The sequence below is a fragment of the Nothoprocta perdicaria genome, unplaced genomic scaffold (assembly GCF_003342845.1).
Source record: "Nothoprocta perdicaria isolate Ctin4 unplaced genomic scaffold, notPer1 scaffold_0, whole genome shotgun sequence".
In the NCBI taxonomy this organism is placed as follows: domain Eukaryota; kingdom Metazoa; phylum Chordata; class Aves; order Tinamiformes; family Tinamidae; genus Nothoprocta; species Nothoprocta perdicaria.
Genome location: NW_020454092.1, coordinates 8,364,830 through 8,390,656, shown reverse-complemented (window position 1 = coordinate 8,390,656; position 25,827 = coordinate 8,364,830). Strand labels below are relative to the sequence as shown.

Genomic DNA, 25,827 nt, shown 5'->3' with positions numbered 1-25,827 from the left:
GTGACCCAATTCTCCTGCTTGAAAATCAGGATAGTGATGTATCTATTACTCTTAAACATTTTGGAACTTGTCTGTTTTTTATGTTAAGGGATAAGCATTATCCTTACGCAACATTTTTAATCATTTTACATCCTTTGAATAATAAGCTGCAATGCCAAAAACTCTTAAAACTTCATCATTTATGCAATATGATATTGGATCATACTAATTCCACATCTCTTTCAGCATACAAGAAAAATTGATTATTTTCCCAAAGAATCTGGGAATGATCTCTCATTAAAAATAAACATAAACCAGAACGTTTTATCATGTGAGAAGTATAAACTCTGAAAGGAATTAAAGAAATGCAGACATGGTAAGGGAGATAAACCTGTAAGGATTTATGATGAAATACTTATCTCCAATGTTTACAAGAAGTGGTATTCTATGAATAAAACATCCAGAATCGTTACTTCTAAAATATTACTCAGATTTTTCCCCCCCTCAGCCAAATGAATAATTTAGTTTTAGCTATGTTGCAGAAAACTCAGAAATTCTCCATTTATGCTGAAGTGCTATATATGGGAACCTTCATATAGGTTGAATAAGTTGGACCTAGAAWGAAAATTCACCCTTCAATAGTTAATCTCCTGAGAAGGCAGATGTTCCAAACAGGTAACCTGCATGTATTTCGGTGAAGTCTGTCTCTGTATCAYGTTAACTTTTCTATAACAAGTTGGCTCCTCTCATTAGAGGAGGACAGTCACTTCCATAGGAAGAAGCATCCCCTCTACTTACTGATTTGGGGTTCCAGGTGGAGAGCGGGACGGCAGGCTCTGGGTTTCCAACCTGTCATCAGACAGCGAGTTCCTGCTCACTACTTCCCAGTCCATCCCACTCACTAATTTGCGTGACAAGGGTTTACTTGGGGACCTAGAAGAAGAAAGTAAAATGACTGACCAAAAACTGTACGAAGAACAAAATTAAATAAAACACAGCACAGGCAACTGTGGGTGATTCATCACRGGAGTGCAAACTATAGAGGAGGAAGGAAAGGCACAACATAAAGCTGTGTTTACATGGACGATGCTACATTTTCTCACTGTACTGCACTCTGCTCTCTGGACTTTGTAGGGCAGCATCAATCCCTCTCATGTTATAACATTATCTGATAGTTCTGTTTTTTGAGTTAACCCACTCATTTGCACAAGTGGGTGGAGATGAGACTCTTTTTGTTCTCTCTCACGAAACTGTGTGTTTCCCTTTTACCCCGGGACTCCTCAAATGATGCATCCAAGAATTTCTGTTCTCTTTTCTGCATCATATGGGATGACTGAGATCCACACGAATAAAAATATAAAGTTTTTTGCTAGATACAACAAAAATTCTTATAAATTCATTTAATTCTTACGTCCTTGCATTTTGAATAAGCAAGTTCATATTTTACTACTTTAATGATCCCTACATAATTCGCTTTCTCTTATATCATTACATCTTGTATCRTTCTCTTTTACTCCAGGGATTCTTTCATCAGCAGCCTCCAACTTTTTGTAAGAAGGTCACGACATATTTCTATGTCAGCTCGCTCCTCTGTTCCTTCTCCCAGTTCCATAAACAGGCACCACAAAGTCACTTCTGCTTTTCTGTCATCCACGCACAAGGTAACTACTCTTGATCTCACCATTACAACCTTACGGATTTACTGAAATTGCAAATCCATGAATACGACCCTTTTCTGTCAGCAGTTCCTTACTTTCTCAGYGTGCAGCTTCTGAAAAGGACTCTGCTCACATGCATGTTTTTGCTTCTCACGGAATTTAAGCCAAGCCCAGGGCATAGCACCTTTAGCAGACTGTCCTCCACACGACCAAAAAAGTCTCAAGTAAGAAGCAATCAAATGTCCTACTGAATTATCTACATCCACGTACACGATTTGTGTCTTGTTAATACCCAGAGCACTGGTTCAGTACTAAAGCAGCAGTCTGTATGTGTGTCTTGGCCCTTCTCGGTGCTGTTGCTGTTCRTTTTCCGCTCCCATGCAGTTGCAAGCACGCACTGCACACTGTTGGGCTCTTCTAAAGACTCACCACACAACAGCTTGGAGATGTTTCACATAAATGAGATACGTACTGCCACACATTAGTGACCCAGGCCTTACACAAGCCGGAAAAATGTGAAAGTATATTGATAATCTGAAACATAATTATCAATTTTTCATTTCCTGAGGTGGAAGACATACAGCATTCTTGCATACACCACTCCATTTAAAATTTTTTTCATTTAGTTCAAAAATAATTAGATCACTATCATGCTAATTAAACATCTGAATTTGTTTTAATTTATGTCAGCTGTGAGGAACTCAACTTTTGAGCTTTTCCTTCACACCAGTAATATTTTGGTAGGCTTCTGAACACATAAAATAACAAAAAAAAAACAGTGAAAATAAAAAGCAACAATTCTAATACTCAATTCATTCATTTTTCTTTTATTAATCAAAAGTTATCAGTAGCTGACAGGCAGCTTGCAGCGAGCAGAAAAGCACCACAAGACAGTTCTGGCAAGACGCAGATGCTACTGCCAAACAACTGGTTAAAGGGAAAATGCTGATTAACAAAATGTATTATTAGCTAAATACAGCAATGAAAATGGGTTATTTTCTAACTGACATGCCATCAAAGCAGCTACTGAACCTTAGCTGCAGAAATTYGCTAAAAATTGCAAATGAACTAGCAAGTGGAGAGAAATTAAATCATAAAAAGACACCAAAACTCAGCGGATTTTCTCCAAAACTCTATTTTTGACCCTTTCAAAAACCCCATCTCATTGTCCTAAATTGTAATTTGTAACCACTCAGTTTTGAGAAACTTCCTCAAACCATGCAACAGATAAACACAACTTAAAAGGGAGAAAAGAGCCATCTTTTTCCCCATCAAAAAGTTTGATGTTAAGAAAAACTCACCTTCCTCACCATGCATAGGGCTCGATCTTTGAGAAACTATACTTCACTACCATCATAAACAGCTGCAGCTTTTATCAGCCAAGGTTAGTTTCAATTATTTTATTAACAGTGCTAACCTCAGAGTCCCACCCACTCATGYTTGTTGCCTCCATTTCCTGTCTTTGCAGAAATTTCAAAGAAAAAATTACCACACTGCAGCACTGAACTTCTCAGTGCTGCGGCTTTTTGCACCGGTTCTCATTGCTAAAGCTTCTATATCTAACAAATTCTTTTGATTCATTTTTAGATGTATTGTGAATATGGCTGCAATTCTTTTCAGTATTATTAMTTCCTTAGAGCGCAGCTCAGTCGTTGGGGGGGGGACGAATAACTTGCAAAAACTTCTGTAAGTTTTCCCAATGATAAACACTGAAATATTAAATTCGACTCTAGTCAAATTATCGATCTGGATGCTTCTATTGCACCTTGCTATATAGTGTTCTTAGTTAAAAGATAGAACTAATTTCCATTTTAATACTATTGCTGCATCTCTGCTGAGATACATTCCAGAAAGTCCTATCTATATGAGCAGACAACAGAGATCAAAAGCCTCAACTGCCTCCAAAACAAAAAAGTTATAACCTGGTGTTGTGATATTATGCCAAACAAAAACCAAAATTTTGTGGTTATGATGAAATTACACAATGCAATTAAAAAGCAGAATGAATTGCTAAGCCAGCAAACACCTAAATGATACTAACTCAGCTACAGTTCACACATGCTTTCAAAAACAATTTTTTTTTCCTGATCCCACTGCTAGAGAGCTGAATTCTCTCAGGAGAAGGGATTATAAGGGAGAGGAAGGAATAGGGAAAGAGCAGCATTTAGGAACACAGGTGGGAATCGTTTCAAGCATTTCCATCCCACCAAAAGAAAGCATAACCTGAAGCTTACTTTATATTTTGACAATTAAGAAAGGAAGAAATTAATACAGGAATACAGCTAAATCTACCAACCATTGGGTATAACTGCTTGCTTGTTAACAAATGCCAAGAAATTTCAGTTCCACATTTTGTTCTTGGGATTTACGTTGTATTCAGTATCAGGAGCCTACAAGGTCACTACTTGTGACCACCATCATTTCCTACTTTAGAACAAGTAGACGGTTCAAACATCGTCTCGGTGCAAGTCTCTATCATTTTCTTACAACAAGATAACTCAAAGACTTTGCTGAAAGAGTACTCAGTAAAGCAATTTTTACTTAGATATGAATGCAGAAAATGGAAGGTACATCTGGGGATCCCTACAGAAAAATTAAAGTCTAAAAGCAGCTCAGTATTTCTTTTTTTGATCAGTGCAAATTTTGCTACTAATCACAATGGATCTTGAATAAATTTTCAGATGCAGCCATCATAGGAGCAGCAGTGAATATTGCATTTTTTGCTACAGCCACTTATTTCTCCAGAAAGTGCTGGGCATGATGCTAACACACGCCCAGTTCATAGGTGAAGGTAACAAATACCTAAAGGACCGTCAAAAGCAGAAGCAACCAACACCARTCCTTGGCCTGACGCCCTTCAGAAGCTGCTACACAAAACTGTATCTGAGAAAAGATTTACTCAGAAAGAGAACGGCAGGTTCCAGGAACAAGACCCACATCATACCAAGAAAATCTTAAAAAGCAAAATATAGCTAGCCTCTGCTTGAACCCAGAGGGGCCAACACTGATTCAGTAACACAACTTGGAAGGTGATGGTTCAGTACACAAGAACTTAAAGATTCAGCTCTTAGATGAAGCTCCTTGGATTATGTGGTCATGTCTTGCATTCCACTTTTCCCCCACTCTTGAAGATATTAAAAAAATACAATAATAATACCATAATTCAAACTGCATTAATGATGCACTGTGATGAGGATGCTCGATACCCTAGAAAAGGCCCTTTCAGGTATATTTGTTACAATAGACCCCTAAATTCAGTCCACTTTGTGATATATGTGTGCATGCCTTAGAGCTTTTCAACAACCCACGTGACTAAAGAGCTCCGAAGGTGAGSAAGAATGGTGCACTGCTCGACCTAAACACATACAGCATCAACAGAAAACGTAAGCACTGGGGACAGGAGAGTCCCATATCTTRCTGAATTAGAAAAGAGAAAAGCTGAGAGGACTTGAGAAAACACCAAAGCAGTATTAGCTGTGGCTTTCCACTTCATCTGGAGGAAATATTACAGAGGACCGACGACTTGAGCAGCACTTGTTTGGTGTTGACTCCAAGGCAAGAGTGCCATCTACTGAAGCACAGCCTCGAGAACAACAACGTTTACACTTCTCAGAAGCCACCTCTCTCCTGCCCGCTCTGCTCCATTATGGGAGCCTCCAAGTCCAAAGCGCAGCAAGACATGCATAGCTGTTAACTAATGTATAGTCATCATGTAAATAAAAACTGGACAACCTCATTGTCACAGGGCTGGCAGTTGCCTTTTGAAGGCTAAAGGAATTCCCGCAAATAAAAATGAAACCCAAAGTCCGGAGCAAATTAAATACGAAGAAGGAAAAAAGGTCCACAACTCATAATCAACCAGTATTGAACAGATATGTTAGTACTTTTGGCCCCCAAAATCATTCTGCTATGGAACTGGGTTTCTATTGTGTCCAGTTAAAAACTGTCTTTCTGTTGCACAGGGGACAAGTGAGGTAGTAGAAAAGGGGTAGTAGAAAAGGGTAAAAAAAGCAAAGTAGAAGCAGACTTAAGAAATTCTACCTAAAACATAGAAAACAAAAATACTGAGGGCTGGGGGCAGGCAAGTGATCTGCCTAACTGCATGCAAATTAATGATTTGGTTGTTTAGTTATTATGCATATTCATTTCTGAGAGAAACCAGCAGAAACTCCATTTTACCAATATTAACGCATTTCACAATTCTACTGCTGCCATGACCTGCAGAAGGTGGGCAATTAGAAACAGCCTTGAAACTGGGCGGAAAATCCTCCGATGCAGGAGGACAGTTGGCTGTCTCATGAGAGATAACAAGTAGTGTGGAATTCACAAATGCTCTGAAAATCAGCATTTGCAGGTTCTGGAGAACGGTCTCCGCGCTCGGCAGTACAAGCAGGTGGGTATCTAAGCACAGAGACATTCCCCAGCTCAGTTTTTTTTTTTTTTTAAGTAGAAAACAAGGCAGAAGATGCTCCCTGCTCATAAGGTTTCTTTATATCGGACACGGAAAGGATCGGACACTACTGCCAAAAGGATGCAGCGGCTGCTCCTTCAAATAAAAGGTTATTCTTTCCAACCAAGGAGTTGACTCCATTTTCTTATCATCTAAACCTAACTGAATACATCATTAAATAATACCTTCTGCCATCAGCCAAGTGGTCTATGACAGAGTCTCTTTAGAAGATGTTTGCTCTCAGTAAAAATTTTCATGGTAAAAAAACTGAATACGACAGCTACAGTGATGAAACTTTTCTTATCAAGTCAGGCACTCGCAGTAACCTATTCCAAAGGATGTATAACAGCTGTATAACAGCTAGAGGCTGCTATACCAAGAACTTATTGTTTTATCCCTTTCTAATCAACAAGTTAGTGGGCATAACTTGTTGTTTCGGCAGTACAGTAAAAGGGAGCATTCTTTGCAATAGAGTTGTATGTATTAGTGCTCAGTGTGCTACAAACCACACAAATGGAAAGCAATTCTGATTCTACTTGAAAATACACCAAAGGAGAAAATACAAAGGCACATCCTTATTAATTCTTCTGTCATAAGATTCTCGCCACTTTGTCCTCAAAGGCACCCTTCCATATCAAAATTAACCTTTAGAAAACAGCGATGCCGTGCTACCAGCAACAGCAGACAARGGCTGCACTTTATTTTACATTTTTACAAACAGGAAAGAAGGACCCCTCCGTAACATCTTTAAGAGATTCACAAACAGAAGACTTGCTGAAATCGATCGGTATATCAGAAAACCACTACTAGCAAATTACTGCTGCCAATTTGGCAGATGTAGACGTGGCCGTAATTAAATCCTGTACAAACACAAATTCCTTACCTTGCAAATACCCTGTCTTTGTTTGCTTTTTCTTTACCATACTGCACAGACTGGACCTCTGTTCTCCCACTGGAAAACAAAACAAAGCAAAACCACTAAATGCAATGAACTGAAAATAACAATTTCTTGCTTAAAATTGAACTAAACAAAAAAAAAAGAATCAGTCATGTTGAAACAAGTGCATCTAGCCAGCACAGTACAACACAGCACAACTTAAGACAGCATTTGGGTAAGTACCAGAAATGTAGGTCTTCTTTGTCCTTAGAGTCAGATGGTTAGAAAGACTAATTCGTATTAATGCTCCTTTGTCACAGTCACTACAAAGGTAACAGTGTCTCCAGTGTTCCCACTTCCTTCAGGGAAACAGGTGAGGAACAACAGAAGAGGCACATTCACAGTGCAGGACTTCGGTCAACTCAGTTATTCTTAAACAAGCCCCAGATCTCATTGCTCCCAAGCTTCTGCTACTGTGGAATTGATTAAAGAAATGGAAGACAACAGCCCTGTCCAGTGAGCCACAGGAACCAAACCATGACGTTCATCTGCAAAGATGTGTGTGTTTGATTTCATGAAGGGCAGCGCATATTTCTTCCCAAGGAAAACCAGCAGACTGTTCTGGGCAAAAAGGCAGCAAATATTTCACTTGTGTCAGCTCCTGAACTGCGAAGACCTGTTTTCTGAGTGAAAAAGGAAGATACCACCAAGCAGCTGCTGTACACAATGTACCCAAGTGGGATCTCCRCGTTGTTGTCAACAGGGACTTTGATGAGGTTCCTACACCACCAAACACACATTTGCAGCACACATCAATGGCAACGGACGTGCTGTTGAAGCTGGGTTAAGTGCTTGATGACACTAAGTCATTCTGAGACAGTTTCTTAGTGACAGCTCTCATATCACAAGCAAAACAGTGGTTTCAATTTCAGACCAATGTGACAACTAATGAAAGAAAACTGAATATTATTGAAGAATCATTCCACAATAGGAAACATAATAGATTCAAATTCAAGCTCTGTGTATAAATTTAAAAGCTCCCCAAATTCCCTACAGTAGCATTAAACCTGTCCTTGAATACTGCTCAGGACTGCATAATACTGTTTCTTAAATGAGTGCTATGAATGTTGGTTAAAGGAACAGATGGTATAAAAATTTAGTCTCTGAACTACCTTCCCCTTGAAACATTTCTCCAGCTCACAAGTGCAACAGAAATAGCCTGCTGCTGTGCTCTCCAGCTTTTCCTCATCATCATCTCCTTTTGTCTGGCATAGACACAGTTGCCATTCTACTCGGATGATCCACAGTAGCTCCAACTAACACTTCTGTAATTTAGGAACATTTTAAACCATAAGAATTCTGCATTACTCACGAAGACAGTTAACTCACCTTAAACTCTGAGCTTCCTTTTTTTTTTTTTTTTTTAAAAAGGCACCTCAAAAACCCAACAGTAATTACTCTCTCATTACACTACATTACAGTTATTCTACTATCATTCTCTGCATCTCTAAGTTTTTATCTATTACGTCAGATTCACACTTCAACACAAGTTAAGGACCTTTACCCTTATTTTCCCAACTTCTGCTTTTGGGGTAAAACACGCATGCCTTTCGTCTTAATCTAGTAGCCTATTTGCATGCATTTAACTAAAATGGACTTTACTTGGACAAGATTCTCCCCCTTGACTCCTATTTCCTCTTTTTTTTGGTCTCTTTTGTCCATGTTGCTGCATGTAAAGTCTTGACTCCATCTGTTCTCAAAAACAAGACCAAAACTTCAAAATTCTGGGGCAACATTTTTGAAGGTTGGTATARTTTGGCAGATACGCAGCTCTTCTCACAGACAAAGACCTGCAGCCTACAAGAACACTCCAAAAGATCATCTTGGTAACTATTGCTAATACAACAACATTTCCAAGCTGATCTAGAAAACCACTGACACCTGAAGCTGAAACCAAGGCAAGAGGAGGACAGTTGCCAGAGTCAAAAACTACTTAAAACAGTTTCGGTGGTCTTTAAATAGTCAGTAATTCCCTACTTTTATTGATGAGTTATCCTTTCTAATATTTTCTTCCCCATATATTTCAAATAAGCACTTACCAGTACCGGAACTTTGAACCCAAAGTGAAGTAATGTGCAAAAAAGTTCTTCTGAGGGGGCAGTGGTCTGTCCAAACGGAAGAATGTGTGATGTTCAACACAAGCTTTCCACAAATTCTTACATGCTCGATAATTCACCATATTGAAACCCAGTAATGTTTCTCTAGATTCATGCTGAAAGGGAGAAATTTTGATTTTAGATAAAAAATTATTCAGTTCCATTTGAAATTAATCCAAGATAACATCATATTATTTTAATTATATTACAATAAAGCCTTTCAAAGATAAGAGTTGTCTGAAAAGGTTAACAGGTTCACAGGTTAACATTGTCTTTAGTGATGTTTCACAGGCCTGGCTATGAAGGAAGCAGACATTCCCAAAATGCAAAATCCCAGCTACACAAGCAATATTAAGTTACTGTGACTGAAGAACTTGCAGGCAACATGCCTCCTTGTTTCAAGATCTATACAGCTGAGATGAGGAACTTAATCCCAGCTGTTTAAGAGAAGTAAGTAAGGTGGCAAGCATTCCACATATGACTATTTTAAACACAGGGAATAGGTATTCATCTCAGGAACAAATGATATGCTTAACTCTAAATGATTAATTGGGTTCTCAGTGCTGGAGAAACAAGCAACAGTGCAAACAAGATTAGCCAGTCTGCCTGCTGCGGGAGCTTGATTACAGCCTTTATAGGTCACAAGGCGTCAGCACTCTCTTCAYAGTACCAAATCCTCCATGAGGATTAGCACGTTTTAATTGCTTTTACTTAGCAGTAGACTCCTTCACCAGGATAATTCTTTCCTGACCTGTGCATTTTAGATTTGTTGAGTGATCTGAAATACCTCTCCTCGTGTTGCAGTTGGGCAGACATCATTATTATTGGCTAAGAAAGATTCCGTACTGCTGTATGATAAGTTAGGGTATAAATTGGATTTCAAAGGTAAGGAGTAAATTCTGAATCACTTTTGACAAAACTCAACGGGAAAAAAAAGGCATCTAAAATCTTTAGTTTACAGGAATTATATAAACACATTTTCCCATATATTTTCTATTAAAGATGTTTACAAAAGTACTCACAAGTCCAAGCAAGACAGCAGAAATGAAGTCCATTACCTGTAGAGCCCCAAAAGGCTTTCCCAACCAATAAACAATGTAAATGTACTCACTATTATAAACAACCTCCTCTTTACACTTCTATCTTTAAAGACAGCAGCTCTAGGAAATTACAACCGCCTCACCTAGAAGCAGCAAAGATTTGAGAGTCCAGTACAAAGCTCTCCTGATACAGCACAACTAATGCTCTGCCAGCCCTTCCACAGTCAGAAAGCAATTTGGACAAGGTCCATGAGCTGSGGAACATGCATATTCCTGTCACACCTAAACCACTATAGCCACAGGCTGGGGTGGTGCCAGGGAAATACTGCTCCCCTCTGGTATATGTGCTAGAGAATAARTTGACCCAGCTCTCCTAACACCATATGATTGTGTGAGTACTGATTTAGAGGTAACCACCAAGRAAGAGCTGCTAATGGGCAATGAAAAGGAGCTGCTGCTGGATCAGCCTGATTGTAATGCACAACAGCACCTTCACAGGGACTGGATGTGATAGAGCTTTAAGGCGCCTTAACAAGAGTTGTATTCATAGCCCATAAGGTTTCCACTGCAACACGGACAACTGATTCTCAAAGCCTACCCTTAACCTCAATTACACCCAGGAATTAAACTTCAGGCTAAGGAAGAGTGCAAGACAGTGGCTCCTAAGTGAACCAACCCCTTTTTCTACCACACTGGGTTCTGCAAACTTCAGACATGAGTCGGGCCCTTGAAACTTATCTTTGCTGACCACTGTGGGGCGTAAACCCTGGCTCTGCAGCTGACTGGTAGCAGCCTTAAGAGTAGATTAGCCACTTTGCCCTCAAGGATGTGGGGACTGAGTGAATTTTGTGACACACAGGCAGTTCAGCGCATTAAGTCCCTGCCGTGGGGAGGCATAGTTGGGCTGCACTATGAAATRACTATCCCATTAATTGCATCCATGTTTCTCCTTGCAAACAGAAAACCAGCAGGCTTGCTCCATAGAGAGAAAAGTAGCGGGAAGGCAGCATGAGTGAAAAGACACTCAGGGCTTAAGTGTGAAACTACACGTCTGTCAAACAACATGTAAATTAATCCAAATTACAACCATACTTTTTATTATTATTATTATTATTAGGTAGGCTACCTACAGAATGCAAAAAGAAACACTGAAAGAAAAATGGCAAAATAAAGTCTAGCTTACATATGGGGCTCTTACCGAGGATTAAAAAAAACAAACATGGATACTGTCTATGCCTAATGTCTATCCGAACATGGTTAGACATTAGGAAGAATTTCTGCACGGAAAAGTAGTCAAGCATCGGAACAGGCTGCCCAGGGACGTGCTGAAGTCAGCATCTCTGGCCGTGTTCAAGAGACATGTAGATGAGGCGCTTAGGGACATAGTTTACCAGGAATGGTGCTGAAGGGTTTGGGGTTGGAGACGATAATCTTGAAGGTCTTTCCCAACCATAATGATGCTATGATTGTTGTACTTCATGTACCACTTACATACAGCAGGCTTTTGAGCTTCACCTTGGCTGGGGACATTCATTCAAACCTTCCTTTGCCTGGTTGGAGGCAAGGCCTTCTGATCTTTCATTTCTTAGGAATAACTTTTTGATGAAAAAGCATACTCTAAAGGAACTTTTTTTCCTTTACATAAACCAATATAAATGCCAGAACAAAACAAAAACCCATACTCTCTCTTCATATATACAGTTACTGACAGAGACAGACTACAATTTTATGAGCACATGATCCCAGAGACCCAAGATGTTCCTTCTCTCCCGAAGAGTGGAAGAAAGTCCTTAGAAAGCTTAAGTATCACACAGACTGTCAGCAGCATCAATGCTTAATGCAGAAGTCCAATGGCAGAAACTTAAATAGGGCACAAACCGTAATAAAAACTACTCCCCTTTTCTGCCTCCCTCCTCCTTGTTAAACCAGGTCTGGCTCAAGGACAAAAGCCTCAAGACTGCTTTGTTAAGGACTCCAGTGATTTTACCAGCAGATATTTGAGCTCTAAAGCAGCAAAGGCACATGCTGAATAGTTTATTTTGCTGTCTAAGAATCAAGACTGCTAAAGTACACCGGACAGTGTTAGGAGTGTGATGCTAACTGTTGCCATCCAACAGCCAAGGGGGCAGCTAAGAGCAGCTTAGAGAAGCACAGGAGAATAATAAAATAAATAAAYAAACAACACACACAAAAATACTGTCCAGGTCACTTCCTGACCTGGAATAGTTTCAAAAACACATGAGGGAAGTAACATGGAGCAGGAGAAAAAGCACAAGCATAGGGGTGCAAATCCAGTAGAGAAAAATAAATAAGTTACTGCTTAGAGGGCTTCCAAGACTGGATGAAAAAGTTGTACAGATAATACTCTTTTCCCTCAAATTCAAAACAAACAATGAAAAGCAAACCCACTTGGAATAGGCTCCCTAGTAACATAATTAACAGAATAYACAACAACTTCAAGAGCACGCTAGGTTACCAACGAAAACAACTGACTTCCTTTATATGATTTATTTAAACACAGATATAATCTGTTAAAAGTAGGTAAATAATTCCTTGCTTGTTGATGCCTCTAAGCAGTGCCAACTCAGGGAATAAACTTAAAAGGCAATTAACAGATTGCACTTTTCAGTACAGTTGCAATTAAAAGCCCTACATACGCATTCCAATGATTTGAAAAATGATTTGAAATTTCAAAAGTAGTTTGAAAAGAACTACTTAAAAACACTAAGTATAGCACTGTGGAAAAAAAAAACATAAAAATAACTCTTCTCCCAAGACAACTAATTTAATGAAGCACTTCAAATTTGCATGAGAATGGCTATAGATAATTTTTATTTTAGATTTACATGCAACTTTGAAACTTATCATGATGCTCACGATTAGATATTCATGATGATATAATGGTAACATGATAATGATGATATTGATGTTCATGATATGAATGCATGTTCATTGCTATACCATAAAAATCAGTATTTTAATAGCTATGCAAAGCAGTAGACCAGTGGGCATTTTTACATAGCAAATAAGCAACGGTCAAGTCATTTCAGGGGTTTCTGCTATTTAAAAGGAGCCATTAGGCTCCCTATTTTATTAAAGGAGGATGAAAATAAATGTATGCACGCATCAGAGAGTAACTTAATCCATCTTAAAATGAATTTCCAGCTCATGGAGGATGCTTCATCCTTTGCAGGTGTCTGTTTACTACTGAGAAAGTCTAAGGATTAGTTTTGGCTAGTTAATTACTGTGAGACAAAACAAGTTGTCTTCAGCTAACTGAAGCTGGAGCTACGTTAGACTCTTATCCTAAGAGTCTATTAAGGATTTTACATCTGTCTCAATTTTCATGGCTTTTTYCTTAACTCTTAATTAAGTAGCCAAATTCTCATCTCATACCCTAATACATAATTCTTGTAACTGTAATGGAAATAAAATATCCTGGTATCAAGACAGAATGTGATCTCCAGGCAGCCAGGGATCAATTTGCCTTCTAGAACTGGCCTGGATCTCCTGCATTATATTAGAAAATACCTGCATGACCACGATGCAACATTCCCCTCCCTGTTTTTGCATCATTATCATTCTGGCATTCCTGCATGTCTGCTCATGTTGATAGGAACTCCTCCTTATTTCATCTAATAGCCAATATTAATTTCTTTCCACACATAATAATTCCAAAATCCTTGCTTTAGTACCAGCTCCTGCTGCTTCACTTCCGAATTGACAGCTATTTGTGCTGCACCAGGGCCCAGCGTCCAACCCCTCCAAGCATTTTCATTTAATCAGGCAGTTCCACCCGTGAAAATTTCAAACTCCTGGATCTCATTTTTATAGGCTCTGGTTCCACGCATCATGCTATTATAGGCATGAGCTATTGGCCTGTTCTGATTTACCAGGTGTTTCCTCCTTGTGTTTCTCTTATGTGTGCACAGTGTCCCTGTGCAGTGCAGTGGTGCTGTGGCACTCGTGAGGCTTCTCTGCCTAGATCCCATCTTCCCCATCCGCTCAGTGGCTCTGCACTTCAGATCTTCAGTTCTTTCCAGTTGCAAGACAGAATCATGCAACATCCTTTAAAATAATCTGGTAAGTTAATTACATAGCCATACTTCCAATTAATTCATCCACTTTTCCCTAGTGATTTGGCTGTGATGAGTTTAGACTCTAATCTCCCATAGGCACCTTCCAACCTGGATCTTGCTGAATTAAATTCTTTGGGGTCCTGTGGTGCTTCACAGAGTGGCAAACACCACAAGCTACGAAACACACCCAATCACCATACACAGCTTGAATTTTTTGCTATCTGATTGAGAGCAGCCTTGAGAAAACAACAATGCCATCTAAAATTGCAAAGACATTCTYATCCATTTAAAGATAAAAAAACTTGTATTATTAAACCTGAAAAATATAAAGCACTCATATATAGTATATTTTTTTATAGTGTGTAAGAGAAGCAGCATTATGCATTAATTTTATTTTTAACTTCATTTCTTTCAAAATTAAAATTTAGTTTAGATTTACTTTCTTTTTTACATTTTTCTTAAAATATGCAAGCTTTATTTCCCATACRCAAATGTGAAACTAAAATAACTGAAATGCAAGGCAAATCAAAAAAATAAACATCGTAATGGTCCATTTGATAACAAAATATCTAGAACACAGTTGAAAATGGCCCTTCAATTGCAGTTAAAGACAGAAATCAAAATAATATTACATTAAGTAGAATGCACACTTTTAATTATGGAGAAACTGCATTGCTCTAGGTTTTCAAAATCAGTTTTAAGACAGTACTCACCAATTCTTTCCTAAGTTGAATAAAAAACTGTTTGCACTTAAAAGAAATTTTTACAATCTTCAACCTAAACAGAAAAGAAATTCAGAACATTTAAACAATTAGTATATTGAATCACGCCATAAAGCTTAAATACAACTACTGAGAATAATTTTTTTTATATATATATATATATACACACACACACACACTTTCTAGAGAGGACAGCTTTCAGACTGATGTCATTAAACTTCCATTGACAGAAAGTAAGATTTCAATGCTAATATAACTTGCATATTTTCAAATTTATAAGCTATGTATTTGAGTTACCTATCACATTCATCTATTGTTTTTATCCTAAACTCAACTTATTTACATATCTACCAGCTCCAAAAACTAGAGCTATTCTATCCCCAAGTCACCCCAGTGTGAAGTCTTCTTTTTTTTTTAAATCACCATCACTATTCCTCAGAATAATACTATTAACTGAGAGCTGAAAGATATTTTTATTTCTTTATTCTTTCATGCTTCTAAATGTAACCAGAAGCTGCTTTAGCAAAATAGCTGAGAACAGATATGAACATAAGTGAAGAGTTGATCATCTTGATTATTTTAAACATTTATTTATATATATATATATATAAAATATATTTATTGCCATAATATCAAGCAGGAAAAACATTTAAAATACTACACAACACGAAAAAAGTAGCCTACAGACTTTTCTGTTTTGCAGCTTATCCATAAGCATATGAGAAACAAGCAGTACTTCCAGCCCATTTTGGACGGTCACTATATGCTAGTTATGCTAAATGGGAAGAGACCAACCATGTTCCCAACACAAGCTATCTATATCCTCCTCCAAGGAAATGTAAGATGAGGCATGTGTGCGTCTTGTGTGGAATTTCATATTATTTCATAATATTATTCTGATCAAAAACGTTACGAGGCTACAACTGTAACAAAACTCACCTCATTAACTTAYGTCAGCTTCAAAAGGAATAACTGCTCTAATATGTAGAATGCAAAATTTATATGCTATCTTACTCCAAGATGATTTTGCTGACACTTTTCATGAAAATCAAAGCAAAAAATCTAGCTCACGCAGTTAACTTCAGGGAAATCAAGCAGCAAACTCCTCAGGCATTACAATTAGCCTTTCATACTACATGTTTATGCACAGCACTGTTACTAATCTGAACTGTCATTTCTGATGGTTTCTGTACCTCAAATTACTCTATTGGTTCAGTAAAGCTAGCAAGAAAAAAGAAATTGTATTATGTCAGTGAAGTCAAGGATACCATTTCTGAGATGCACAGTGAACAGACCAACACCCAGGTGTCTCCAAAGTGACTGCACTTTTATYAGTTGCCTTTTGCTATCTCAGGGAAAACTGAGTTTCACCAGACGCACGGGGCACTGTTTCTCAGAAATGCCTCAGAAATGCAGTGGGTTGCAGAAGAACGGAGGAATGATTGATTTTAAGTCCAGTCTTCCTTTTAAAAACATAGCTAGAATAAAATTGACATTTCCATAGTAGTGATCCCGTCCACATAACTAAACAAAAATACGCTTACAGATTCTTGAGGAAAACGTGTATTAAAATTATGCTTTGCCCTACAATCATTCAACAGCAAAGCCTGCAGAACAGGGCAATAACCCATAAAAACCCTCTCTTGCACAGCATGAGACAAAATAATTCAACCTGATATTACATTCCAGTGTCTTTTTGTTTTACATTTGTGACATTAGTAAAGTATGCTCTAAAATAAAATAAAATAAAATTCCAAACAACTTCCCTCCCACTAAAAAAAAAAAGTATTTGCTTAAATAGTTTTCCTTACCATGGAAAGGTGTTAATTCGTACTCTGTTTTTATAAATTAATATTCCTCCTGACATCACTCCAATCATTATTTCATTATTACTCTGATCCTTCAAAAGAAAAGAAACAGTTGACTTAAAACAAATACTCCTATTTATACTATTTAAAATAGCTATGTTTTTCTCATTAAATAATTTGCATTATATAATATTTCRTAGCACACACTATATACATGATGCATTATATCACGGTCCCATTATATAAGATTTCCCATTATTATATAATGACAATGATTTATGATACAATTCTAATCTCAAAGCCCCTTAGCCATCCACAGCAGATTTCTTTTACTCCCATACAGTGTCCCGTGGTGCCAGTGCATCCCGGCTTGCCCTTACCCTTGCATAGTGCAATTCAACTCCATAAAGTTCTAAGGTACGAGCTGTGTTCAGATAATTGAACTCTGCTTCTGCAGGAGACAACCCTCTGAAAGAAAGAAGTTCAATAAGAAACACTAACATGGACATAAACCTGCTCCCCGCCAGCTCTTCAGCGAGCTCAGGTAAAATCTACGTGGGTTTTACTGCGTTTCCCCCCTCTCCTCCTTAGGAATCTCATTTTTCATTTTCACCATAAACAGACTGTAATCCAAAAATCTTCTGCTTCCACATAGACAAAGTCTGCAGCACACAGTTTTCTAACACAGATGTTTTACTTTTAATGCACTGTATCATTTAAAAGTCCGTGGAGCTCTGGAATCTAGAATTTTTGYAAACTTGTATTCTGTACTGGTAATAGCGATTTCTCTCAAGGCTCATCTTCCAAACTTAAATTATCACTAGCCCACTTCTATTTTCGCTGCTTAATTGAATTTACTAAGTCATTCACTGAAATGTAATAATTCAGTAATTTAGTGCCAAAAACAAACCCAAATTAAGCAGATGGTTTTGTAAACACACTCTTAATTTTATTAAATATTATTGTACCAACAGAGTATCTAAGTCCTAAAATACTAAAGAACCATCACTGAAAGAGCACCACTTAATACAAGTGAAGTATTAATATAGCTTTTCTGCTACTTTCATCATCTTCTCCTCAGGAAACTCCTCAATTCAGGCAATTTGCTCTTCAGGAAAAGGTCACAGAATTGCACACAGGAAACATCAGATATTGAAATTACTTTTCTTTCTCAGTTACTCCTAAAGTGATGCTTGTCTAATGGTAAGGGCATCATGAAAATAATGCCTTTATCCAAACAGTTTTCCCAATGATTAAAATAAAAGTTATTGGAGAAATCACTTCCTATTAAGTTAATATCCTCAAAATTCTCTCAAATACTTCCTTCAGCGTAGCTTTAAAACATTAACTTACTTGCTAAGACTTTCCTTCTCATTCTGACATAGAAATACCATCCATGAAGAGAATCAATGGTACTTTTCACACAAACATTCCACAAAAGATACCAACATTACACGTAGATCTTTACAAAAACCTTTAAGACAAGATTTGGTTTTGTATACAATAACATAGCACCAGCAGTCAGGAGTCGACAAAGTCATTTAATACATTCTGCTGTAAATCCTTACATGTGCTGCTGATGTAATTTTGCTATTTCTTTCTCAAAGTCTTGAGGCTGGCTAGGGATGAAAGAATAGTCTGAGAGGTAGCCTGGCAAGTTTTCTGAATGGTTGTAGTCTCCCAGCTCGGCTAAAATATTAAAGAGAGAGGTTATTGTTTATTATGGATGTGTTTGGCATCTGTGCAATGCCCCCAAATTCCCAAGAATCTGTCCTWGCATGCCTTAAGATCAGCAAACAAAAATACAAAGGACATTTGAACCCTCCGTTTCCCTTTTATATAAATCAAGCCACATTGCCAGTGAATAGATTTTAAGAGAGCTTTCAGACAGTGCTTATGAAACGAGTTTATTAAATGATTTTTGATATATAAATTCCTATCTACTATCAGAATGGGTAGTGCTAAATAAGTATTTCATTTTTTTCCTTAGCATTTGCTTTCATGCGATATTTCATGCAAATACTTTCAGTTTGTTTTTACAGAACTACCATTTTTTTCCCCAAAGATAAAATTTGCAAAAGCAATCAATGCATTCTGCACCAAGATACTTTCAGAAGCATTTAAAAAAATACTTTTTGGTAAATTCATACATGTGTGTGGAGAAAGAGAAAGCATGCATAAATATACTTACTACTTATTTAAAACTACTGGCAAGTGCATTTATGAAATTCTAACAAGTCATTTCTTAAAATTACAGGTATTAAAGTCACATTTCTTGTCTTAAATCAAAAGTGTACAAACTCGAACAGAATTTGACAAAAATACAGACTTTGAGGTCGTTGCTATAATCAGAAGAAAAACAGTTTTCTGTGTCAGTAATGGATATAACAGATTTACAGCAATAAATAAGTAACACAGCAGGTGAAAACTGTCAAGTTCACACCAATAAAGCCAAGTGTGGGGTCCCAGGCAGCTTTACTGACACTTCCACAGGGCATGGAAGTGACAAATGGAGGGATGAAGGTGCTCAGGGTGGGAGAGGATCACAGAGAGAAGGGAAGTGGAACAAAATCTGCAACATCTGCMCTGTCAGGAGCAGAACCTATGCTAAATCACTAAAAAACTGCCAAAGAGATCAGGTTCTGTGACAGAGTGCATGCCTTGCTAAAATCCACTTCCGAGAACACRCAACTACCCGAGCTCTGCAGCTACCATTGCCAAAGATTTGTAAGGAATTCCAGGAGCTACAGCCAGAGAGAGGTGAGGAAYAGGCATGTGCAGAACACTGCTAAGAACTCAACTTTGCACACTTCACAGCTATTCCTACAATAATTTAAAACACATCACTTGTTCTTTTTAATTTACTGTTTGTAATTCCTGCTTCGTTATCAGTCACTGCTAAGGTAAATCCTTTGGGTATGGCTTCCAGGACTTTTCGTACAGGACTAACAGCACACATCTGTTTCCAAATAGATGAATTTAGGGTGTTTTGTTCAAGAGAAATCGTTTGCTCAACTGCCCTGGAATAAAGTGAGCAAGTTTTCTTTGCCTACCTACAACAATGCACACAATATTACATTAATATGACTATGAATTTTTCCCTAGAAAGATGAAAATTATTTCTTACACACACAGAGCATATATAGTAATGTAAATACAAGGAATTAACAGCAGAAAGATACATGAATACAGACAGATATAAAAATAACATAGGAGAAAAAAGAAAAAAGAYCTCTGACAGTCAAGAATCCAAGAAGCAGAGGCTGAAAGGTCACTTGCTTTAGAGAGAATCATGTTTGTATTTCTTTCTATTAAATTTGAAATATTTGCTCTTTATGAAAAGACAGTGGGGGAAAGAGGAAGAGGATTAAACCGTCTTCAAGACTTAACTATCACAGACAATGATTTAAAATTGGCAACAGATYTCTTAAGTATTTGGCCAGATACAACCAGAACTCCCTTCTTCCAACATCCCTTTTGAAGCTTCAATTTATGACATGTCTAAAAATCTCCCTGTTACCACTCTCAGAAAGARCTGTCACACTCCAGAACATAAAGAAACGCAAAGTTTTGATTTTGAGGCTTTTGTTTTTTTAACTGGATGGGGCTAAAGAAGAAAAAGGGTAAAAACTGAGAAGTATTTTTTCATATTTAATTCAGCAAAAATACAGTCTGCTGGGGAAAAAGGCAGCCCATTTTCCTCAATTACGTGAAAAGTAAAATAACACATGTGAATATAACAATAAAATGTACTATAAATCTATTTAATCATAACTATTACCATCCATTATGAATGAAACAGTAATACTGCTTATATATTCCAGTACTTTAAAGTATCTGAATAATAATTATACTTACACTGAACAGCATAGGAAGCCAAAAGAGCAGCAGTATTATAAGGACAGGGCAATCTGTTTTTATATTTTTAATAAAAAGGAGAAATGAATAAAGTTACRCATTGCATATGAAATATCATTATTTTGAAAAGCCATTTTTCCACAGTCTATAAAAGCATAAATTGAACTGATAAACAAACACATCAATTTGCATGCATCAAAACCCCCTTTTAGAGATAAAACCCCTCATCGATAATTTAACTTTTTTTTTCCTCAACAGAATTTGCATATAATGGTTATCATGAGAAAGATGCCTTACCTTCCAGTAAGAATGTCCTGTTTAATTTGCAAAAAATACTGGTACCTTATTAAAAAAAAACAGAAAAGGGTATTATAATTACAAATAACTTTTCATCTATTGAATACATTTTGTCTCCAGTTAAATATTGCATTTTGTACACTACTGCTTATGCTCCTAAGAGAATTAAACTGTGATTAATAAAAAAATACAGCTTTATAAATCAAAGYTATTATCTTGATATACTGTATTTCTTTACTATGTTGCAAAATTTTTATATCACCTACTTTATACTCCAGTATTTATATTCAATTTTATTTWAAAAAAATGACTAGATAAGCCTTTATGATGAATAAAGGTGAAAAACAACTATTCAGCTGCTCAACCAAAAGCTGAAAAGTGCTTCCAAATACACAGGCACTTTAAAGTGATTTCCAGGCAAGGTAAATTTAAATAACAATCTACTCTCACTGGGTATTTGACATTATTTTGTCTGGAATGAAAGCAAAGTATTCTTAATACATTCTGTATTTTGGAGTAACACTCCGAAATAACACTTGAACATTCTTTTACGTTAAAAGCCTTCTGCTCAAAGTCCTCCAGCTTCCCTTGAATTTTTGAATATTTCTTTAATTAACATTTAAGAAAAGCCTGTTTCAGAAGTTCATCTATTCTCCCTACGTCCACCCTTGCAAATAAAGAAGCAGGAAATAGCAAAGGAGATGAACACTTTAAAACAACCAAACACAGTAGTAGCAGATAAAAAAGAACTTAAAGAATCACACCCAAAAGAGTGTTTTTCTAAAATGCTTCCTTTTTGTTGCCAATAAAAATCAAATATTCCATTAACCTATCAGTACCATTCATTCAATTTAGTTCCCTCTTATTTCACTCACACATTTAAGAGAATTTCAGGGAAAAACAAGTGTTGATATCAAGAGTAATAAATCACAGCTGCTCCAACCCACCATGGAAACAGAGACCGAGCTGGGGCAACACGTGTGACTGCCACTGAGCTGGCACAGTGGGAGCACATTTATTTTCACCAAAAGAACTTTTTCACATAATCAAAGCAGCTTTAGACTTTTTAATGCTCTGGTGCTTTTTTATTCAAAAGGTATTCCACCAAAAGGAAAATTTGAACATCACTCTTGCTTTATTGTAAAATAACTGCATTTTGGGACTGCTTACATTCCTAGTATCAAAACTAAATATCAGATAAAGCTCCTCGAGTCAGCCGCACTCATTCATTATAAATACCCATAGAAACTACTTAGCAAAAATACTTGCACTAAGTCAGGCTAAAACCAAACACTAAATATTTCCCAATATTAATTTGCACCAAGCAATTAGAAGCAGAATATGTCATYGCATTACATATAGTATACCCTGGAGTTCTTACAATTGTTTAAGTTAAGATTTAGGGTAGTTTTCAGAAAATGGTCAAAACCACTTTGAAGGTAAATGTGGTAAGGGCTCAATCAACTGCTACAGTGAGCTGAGGTAAAGAGTCAATTTTAATTCCTACGACTGAGACAAAAAAAAAAAATGAGGAAAACAGTCATGCAAATGGAGAGGTATTGAATCTAGCCAAAATGGCAACAACTATCTTTTAATATATTAACCTGAAGGCAAAACTGTGACACTAGCCAGCTTTAGAGGCTTCAAAATACTTTTTCATTTTCCAGCTTAAAACATACATTGATGTTAAGGATACATTTCTTTACCAATTACTAAAGCAAAAAAAGTCAAATTTATATATTAAGATACATTGCACATAGTTCACTTCAGTTTTTCTTCACAAATATATTGACAAAATCCAWGTTTTCTGTCAACACAGCAAAAATGTGAGAGGAAAACAAAAACAGTATGCATAGAGCCACTTCATTTTTTCCATTTAGTGAAATGTTTTAATTAGAAATATTCCATGGTCCATTTCAGGGACTTCATGAATAAGCAAGAGTGAGCAGGAGTTCACTCTGTGCTCCCTGCTTTCTGAGCAGGGGAAGTTAATTGCTCGTTAGCTAATCGTCCCCTTTGCAGCACAYAGGCCGCACACATTATGGAACAAAATGGGAAATCAATAAGAGCTTTAGCAATGCCAATCCCAACAAGCACGTTCAGCAAATTCATTTAAACAAGGCAGATGGCACCGCATAACGTCTTCCCCCTTCTCCATAAATCTCCAGGAAGAATAAGAATTATTGGTACCTGTGGTCACTGTCAATTAGCAAGTGGTCCTGCAAAGAGCAGGAGTAATGGAGTTTTATTTGCCACCACAGCACGTGCTGAAAGCGAAACCCTGTGGTACAGGGTGCACTGGCGCTGACCCGGCCCCAACCTGCTGCCCTTGCAGGCGCTCTCGGGTGTCTAATACGCTCCGAGATTTCTCTGCAGCTTTTCTCTGGAAAGACATTTCAACTCACTTCCTTTTTATTCCATTACATCTGTAAAAATTGAACATCTTTAAAATGTTTAGTTTGTCAAAAAGGTTTCATTTATTTATTTTTTTAAAGCAGGGAACATACTGATTCTATGAAAGAAGCCCTCATTAATGCCAAGGCATCCTAACTTTGTCACAAAATCCCCCACAGACAATAGGCCTCTCTTAACAATTCCAAATACAAACCAGTTTTCTCAGGAACAGTTTGGCCTATTAGGAAAAAAAAGCCAGAGCTGACCTAGATACAGGAATCATACTGTCTTTCTCTATTAAATGGATGCTCTATGTACAGCACTGTATTTACAGAATAACATTTAAGTAAACAATTGCCTTATCTTTTTACTGTTTAAGTGAACAAATGTTACTATTCTTTCATCTTTCTACAAATATTATTGTACTTACAAATGTATTGTACTTTAACTCATTTTTATTATTCTGATGCAGAAATCACCAAATTCTCTCAAAGTAAACATTCCAACAAAACAAAGATTTTTCCAGGCTCTCCTGAGACTCATTTGAGTAGATTCAGTCTGTCTGCACATGTGTATACATTTTTTTTTAAATAAGACAAATCAAAGCAAGCTGTAAACAAATGGGGGCTACAGTTTCATGCATTTGGTGCCTAGATTCCTAAGCTCATCTTTAACCACTTAGCCGCTTTTTCCTGAATGGGGCTGACTTGTTTTCAGAATGGCAACCATCTATGATTTTCAATCTGTTTGCCAAATCATGCCACTTATGTAGGGGCCTGGAGCTAATCAAGAATATTGAAAATTTGAGGCATTCCAGCAGGAACTAATGGTATTTCACAACCCTCCTAACCTAATTCACACAAAGCATTTTCTTTAGCACACTGCTATCAAAATAAGTTTATATAATCCAGCAGAAATTGATTTTATTAGTAAGAGACAGCAAAGTGGGGGGAAAAAAAAAGACATAGAATATGCAAAATGATTAGGATACTTTAATCCCAGAGGGGAAACACGGCAACMTAAGTTTATGCTTGCATATGAATGGTGGAATCAAACTTTTCCATTCTATTTTTTTCCTTTTTCTTCCTGAATACTTTCAATAATATTTTCATGTGGTTGCTCGAATTTGCTTATGTATTTGTAAATTTAGTTATGTTATAAGCTTCTTATTAGGTTCGGTGCAAATGCACAGTTCTTGCCTGTAATTATTCGGCAAAAATTACATGTTGGTAAATACTGATATCAATGCTAAACATAATCTTAAACATACTAAATGTAAGCTTTCCAGAAAAATATGTTTTATTGATAAATTAACTAGACATACCTAGTATATTCTTCTTGGAGCTTGTTTGGGTCACTCACAAAGAACTTGACTCTGAAGTTCAGACTATGAGGAGACCCTCCTAGAACCAATGAAAATACTTCTTAGTAATCATAATTAATTAAGTCACTTTTGAAAAGCTAATCAATACTGCTATTTGAATTAACTCAATAAATCCACGTACTCACTTTTTAATTGTTTTCTGATAGGTTTGTTTGGATCCAGCCACCTCTGGAAAGAGACAAATGGTAACACTAACTTTAGAGGAACAAACAATAAATTATAGTTCTATGTATCAGGAAACCACTGCTTCTTATTGCTTCCCATGTGATCCATAACAAAACTGTGGCATACAAAGTCTTTTTCCTGCTTCTGGAACAGCTATCAGGAACAGCTGCAATTGCTCCTCCCTTGCGAGTTGAGCCTCYGCGGGCCGGGAACCCATGGCAGGGTGCTGAGGTGTCACGGAGGCTCCCGCGACGCGGCGCGAGACGATGACTGTGGCTGAGCCCGACGCGAGCTACCACTCGGGGAGAGCCTGCCCATCCTTAGCTGTTCTTGGACTATCTGCTAAATCAAACCATGACCTTCTAAGTTACAGGCAGAGGACGTGGTCTACTGGATTGAGGACCCCAAAACACTGGACAGCAACCAGATCTTGATTGCCTGTGCCAGGGAATGCTGTCGTAGGAAAGCCAAGATGCATCTTCAGACAAGCAACCATTGCTGCAAACATCAATGAGATCTTGGTTCTCAGCATTAAGTCATTTAAACTGCTCCCCTCTCCCAAACCAAGTGGGCCCTGCACACACCTTGTTGTGTTTTAGCCAACTCCTAGTGTCTGGTACCCACTAGGAATTTGCAGTCAGTTCTGGGGGTGATATTTTTCTTCACAAATAACTAATTATGCAAACAGATGCAAACGCTCTGTGTGGGTGACTTGAGAGGAACTGAATAAAGATTACTGTATGATTAGAGAAAAAAATGCACAGAGGACCAAGTACCACTATAAAACTAACTGAGAATTAAGGCAGAACTCTCCAGCTAGCTATATCTTGTACAAAAATACTTAAAAACCTAGTAAAAAACCTTTGAATATCTTTACACAAAGGGTTATGATTTAATAGATCTGAGTAACACCCAGATCTAACTCACAAGCCATTGCTTTGTGTTCTTCATCTGTATGGT

General features: G+C 37.3%; 1 protein-coding gene across 2 annotated transcripts in view; it reads right to left on the bottom strand.

Annotated features, from left to right (window-relative positions):
* Positions 1 to 25,827, bottom strand: part of PTPN4 (protein tyrosine phosphatase, non-receptor type 4) — a 55,670-nt gene that overhangs the window by 20,139 nt on the left and 9,704 nt on the right. For both annotated transcript variants that reach the window (XM_026053969.1, XM_026053962.1), the window contains exons 3-13: positions 24,828 to 24,870; positions 24,643 to 24,721; positions 20,925 to 20,969; positions 20,628 to 20,680; positions 18,338 to 18,458; positions 17,150 to 17,237; positions 16,773 to 16,861; positions 14,953 to 15,016; positions 9,064 to 9,236; positions 6,971 to 7,039; positions 778 to 912 (exon numbers count right to left, since the gene is read on the bottom strand). In XM_026053969.1, coding sequence (XP_025909754.1) covers positions 778 to 912; positions 6,971 to 7,039; positions 9,064 to 9,236; positions 14,953 to 15,016; positions 16,773 to 16,861; positions 17,150 to 17,237; positions 18,338 to 18,458; positions 20,628 to 20,680; positions 20,925 to 20,969; positions 24,643 to 24,721; positions 24,828 to 24,870 — 959 coding nt within the window. The remainder of the gene's footprint in view (positions 1 to 777; positions 913 to 6,970; positions 7,040 to 9,063; positions 9,237 to 14,952; positions 15,017 to 16,772; positions 16,862 to 17,149; positions 17,238 to 18,337; positions 18,459 to 20,627; positions 20,681 to 20,924; positions 20,970 to 24,642; positions 24,722 to 24,827; positions 24,871 to 25,827) is intronic.